Source organism: Triticum dicoccoides, chromosome 4A (assembly GCF_002162155.2).
Source record: "Triticum dicoccoides isolate Atlit2015 ecotype Zavitan chromosome 4A, WEW_v2.0, whole genome shotgun sequence".
Lineage (NCBI taxonomy): Eukaryota > Viridiplantae > Streptophyta > Magnoliopsida > Poales > Poaceae > Triticum > Triticum dicoccoides.
The window spans coordinates 252792117-252796314 of NC_041386.1; the positions used below are offsets into that span (position 1 = coordinate 252792117).

A 4198-nucleotide genomic window follows, 5' to 3' on the forward strand; every position below is an offset into this window, starting at 1 on the left:
CGAACTTCCGCCCCTTCCTCAGAGACCTCCGGCCACCCACCCACCAAGGTCCCCCTCCGCTCCGCGCCGTCCCCGCTGGACCACCGCAGCACTCGCCTGTCCGATCGGGAACGAGGGAGTGTGCCACAGGAGAGCGCGATCCATCCCTCCGGCCCCAAGATGAGCGCCATGGCAGACGCCGGCTCTCATATCGCCGCCGTCGTCGCCACCTCCACCTGCGCCCACTGGTTGGTTACCCTGTTCCCGTTCCGCGCCGCTACCTCTTCGCCTCTTCTTTGGTGGCGTGCGTGCGTGCGTGCGTCGTTTCAGGACGATTACATATCGTGCGCTCTCTTCGTTTTGGATCTGAGCTAAGGAAGACCCGGTTTGATTGGTCCTGAAAGATCGAGGTTGTGTATTGGATTAATTACTCGAGCGTGCCACACGCCCACACGATTAAACAGACTTTCTTGGACAAACTAGGTTTCCGCGTTTGCTAGTTATAAGCCGGCTGGATAGGTGACCGTCGGTACTCCTGAGAATGTGTTCATTGTGCAGCTTATTGAAAAAGGCCACACTAGCAACCGATGTAGCATCTTGCATGATGTGCTAGACCATCTTGTCCCGCCAATGCCTGGTCATACTTGCTAATATTAACTTCCATGAGAAACCATCAAACTGAGTGGAAGGGAAAGTACTCTGATGCTTGGTTTCTCTACTTACTTAACGGAGGTTCCTGATGGAGTAGGTTTGAACAACTATTGTTTCAAAGCAATCCATTTGTTATTTGGAGAAAAGATATTAAACGGATTAGATTATAATTCGTGATCATTGATGCCAGGACATTGTTAATACATTTCTTTATATTAAGTATGCATTGTTTGCTTTTGGCATCATATTCTAATCACAAGTATAAAGGATGAACCTAGTATTAGTTGGTAGAGCTATGGGATCAGTACCTTATCGATCTGGATTGCTTCTAACTACCACTGTCAGTTGTGTCAAAAAAAAAAAAAACTCTCAATCAAGCTCTTCACAGTCTATGACTTCTATTGTTGTAGTTTGATTGATATCTGCCAGGACCATAGCGGTATTTCTCAGAATATTTCGACACTGAGAACTAGTTGAGTTAAGTTTGAATCATGATCCGCTGGCACGAAGCACTGTGGGCCATCCATCTATCATCCAATGTCTTTAGTTCCTCCTTACCGCTTCACTGTTGAAGATGATCGAGACGACGTCGATTCTTCATCGGATGGCTGGAAGGCGTTAGGGTTGTTGTTTGCTTTCCGGCAAAAGGGCTACAGTGGCCAACTGCCCCATCTGCTTTTCTTTTGTTTCCTACAATCTTGTAAGGCTATACAGCCAGGATTCTAGAGCCTTCCGGGACATTCTGCTTGCATTGGGGTAAACCCTAGCCGCCAGTGTTCCTCGCTGCTATAGCTGTTTTTAAGGGCTGCCACTATATACCATAGCCCGCTATTTAAAACATTGATCAGAACTCGTTCTAACTTCCTCGCAATCAAGCTCAACTTTTGCTAAGTTCTGTTATTCAGTGAATACTTGTCTGAATTTAGTCTTCAGACCATCTTGGGTCTGGCAATGTCACAAGTTGGTTAACAATTTTAGTTTTTGCATCTTCTTTTCTCCAGTCAACGAGAAATTCCATCATCAAACATCGACTTGCATTCCGTACACTGTGCTCGTAACCTTCAAAAGTGCGAGCACTGTGGAGAAATGGTTCCCAGGAAGCTTATGGAAGAACACTACAATGAAAATCATGCTCCGGTATGTTTGCAGTCTGATTCTAAATGCATGTTTTGAGTTTTGCAGTCTGATCCTAAATGCCACGTTTTTAGTTTTCAGAAGATTATGCCATAATGTTGGTTCTCATTGTGTATTTCAGAAGATTATGCCATAATGTTGGTTCTCTTTGTGTAGTTTATGCTACATTTTTCATTTTGGTGGTGCATATTCTATATCTTATCTAAAGTGTATAGAAGACTTCATCAATTACACAATTGATTCCCTGTTAAGTTCATTTTGGTGGCTGCAAGTGATATTTAAGGTAGAGAGTAAGAAAGCGCATGACAGAGTTTTAAAACATAGCCAAAAGAAACTGAAGCTAATGTGACACGAAGTCTAAGCTACTAGCTGCAACAAGTATAGAAACCAAGTCGTGTTAGAATCAAAATTATAGGAAATAATATTCTTCTTCCAGCACATGATGGCTAGTTATCTTCTTCTTGTACTTGTATAAACTGGACACACATCTCCTTAGCTTGTTCGCCTTTTCTTGTACCTGCAAATAAGAAAGGCACATTTCTTCAGCTATGCTAATTTTATCACAATTGAAACCAGGAGCTAATGCAAAATGCACATATTCCAGGATTTTGATAACAGCTTCTGTTTTTTTTTTCTGTTGTACATGTGCAATAAGTTTATCTTATCAAATGCAGGTAAATTGCTCCCTGTGCAAAGAAACCTTGCGACCGGAGATACTTGATCTTCATAAAAGTGAACAGTGCACACAAAGGATGGTTGCGTGTGCATATTGTGAGTACGAATTGCCTGCAATTGATATTCATGAACATCAGGTGTAGTTTGTTGTTTACCTTTGAAGGTACATATTTATTTGAATTTGTTTGATACATGTCGATTTGTTCTGATCATAGTAGTTTGAGATACAGGATGTATGTGGAAACCGAACGGAGTTTTGTCAAACATGCAAGAAGTATATTAGACTTCGTGAATGGATAGGGCACGAAATGCAGTGCCACGTTAGCTCAAATGGTTCTGAAGAATCATCAAGGTAAACATGTTCCCACATGTCCCAAGGAGTTGTTGAATTTTGTTATTTTGGTTATCGGGTATCGTACAATGTATGATCCATTTAAAGATTAGTGTTGCTCAGTCTATACATTATTGACTACTTGTTTTCAGTGATCTTTATTTGTGTTGCTAAACTAAATGCAATCCATTATCTGCAAATAGTACTCCCTCCGTCCCATAATATAAGAGCGTTTTTAACACTACGCTAGTGTCAAAAATGTTCTTATATTATGGGACGGAGGGAGTATATCCTAGACGGGATCCTTACATACTTAGTCAATGTAATTCAAAATCAGTTCAAAATTTGATTAGGTTACAAGTCAAAGATGATAACCTTTTCGTAGATCCTGTATGTTGATGTTTTTTTGTTTTGATTTTATAAGCAAGTATATTGTTGCTAGAATTTTGAAGATACTATAGTAGACCTCTTAGCTAACCAGATGTTTGAAATTTCAGTGCCAGAACCTTTCCAGAGAGAGAAGTGCGGCCTCCTCTACCGGTACGACCAGCGCGTGCTGTGCCTGCTGCACAACACAGGCGACTTCTCTTTACGGTTGCTGTAACTGGAATCGCCGTCATGGTTGGATCAATACTGTTCCAGAAGGAGAGTTTCTAGGTCTGGCAGCCATGGACTTCATATGTCAGAGTTGTTTTCAACAGTAGTATGATAGATAATATAATCTCTTGATGTATGATGTTATCCCCTTTTTCAGTTGGTACGTCTTGCTTGCTTAAGAGTACAGTTCCAGTCATCGCCTTGTTGGAAGAATCGAAATAACCATCCAAATATTTGTTGTTCTCAGTGCTATGTTTAAACGTTTGGAAGAAACTATTTGTAGTCCTTTCTCAGTTGGACCTTACTGGGTGGACTTGGCATAGATGTACTGTTGCAATGTTGGTACTGCCGTTGATTTTCTTTTTGAAGGAAGACAACGCATTCCATTAATCTATATATACCGATATAAAAAGACCCAAAGGGGGCAGATCCAACAAATCTCTGCCATCAAATAGGTCAATCTGACAAACCAGCCTTCTAATACAAACTTGGGAAATTGGCCTTGCCAATTATCAGAACACTCTCTGCTGCTACATGACATTCGCGCTTACAATGCACTGTGGAAACATCACTTAACCCTTAAGCCCACATGTATAAGAAATCAGTCATATTCATCACTAACAACAGCTTGCATCAACACCATGCAATCTGTTTCAAACATCACTTTTTGACAGCCATTTGAATACAACTTGTTGAAAAGCTAGAAATTCAGCATGTCGTGGGTTTAAAACATGCTCAAGGTTACCTGCTACAGCAGCACGCCCTGGTCATTTCTGAGTGTGAAGCCTCAGCCTGATTGTGTTGCTTCAGTGAAGTGGCGCCTTTCACCTT

At 41.5% G+C, this 4198-nt stretch overlaps 1 protein-coding gene across 2 annotated transcripts; it reads left to right on the forward strand.

The window, feature by feature from the left end:
• Window positions 1–6: 6 nt before the first annotated feature.
• Window positions 7–3689, forward strand: LOC119285744 (XIAP-associated factor 1-like). 2 transcript variants are annotated; one of them, XM_037565075.1, is made up of 6 exons: window positions 7–227; window positions 1632–1767; window positions 2439–2576; window positions 2670–2791; window positions 3268–3427; window positions 3525–3689. In XM_037565075.1, exons 1-5 carry the CDS (start codon window positions 160–162, stop codon window positions 3425–3427), a joined length of 624 nt encoding a protein of 207 aa, XP_037420972.1. In that variant the 5' UTR covers window positions 7–159; the 3' UTR covers window positions 3525–3689. The 2 variants fall into 2 exon arrangements, with proteins under 2 accessions (XP_037420972.1, XP_037420971.1); XM_037565074.1 differs by having other exon boundaries at window positions 3268–3671.
• The last annotated feature ends 509 nt before the right edge of the window (window positions 3690–4198 follow it).

What these genes read in the sequence shown, in the direction of transcription:
- LOC119285744 (XM_037565075.1), top strand. Translation starts at nt 160, where the DNA reads ATGAGCGCCATGGCAGACGCCGGCTCTCATATCGCCGCCGTCGTCGCC. An exon ending in ACCTCCACCTGCGCCCACTG is followed by an intron (nt 228 to 1,631) that starts GTTGGTTACCCT and finishes TCTTTTCTCCAG; the next exon opens with TCAACGAGAAATTCCATCAT. An exon ending in GGTTCTGAAGAATCATCAAG is followed by an intron (nt 2,792 to 3,267) that starts GTAAACATGTTC and finishes TTGAAATTTCAG; the next exon opens with TGCCAGAACCTTTCCAGAGA.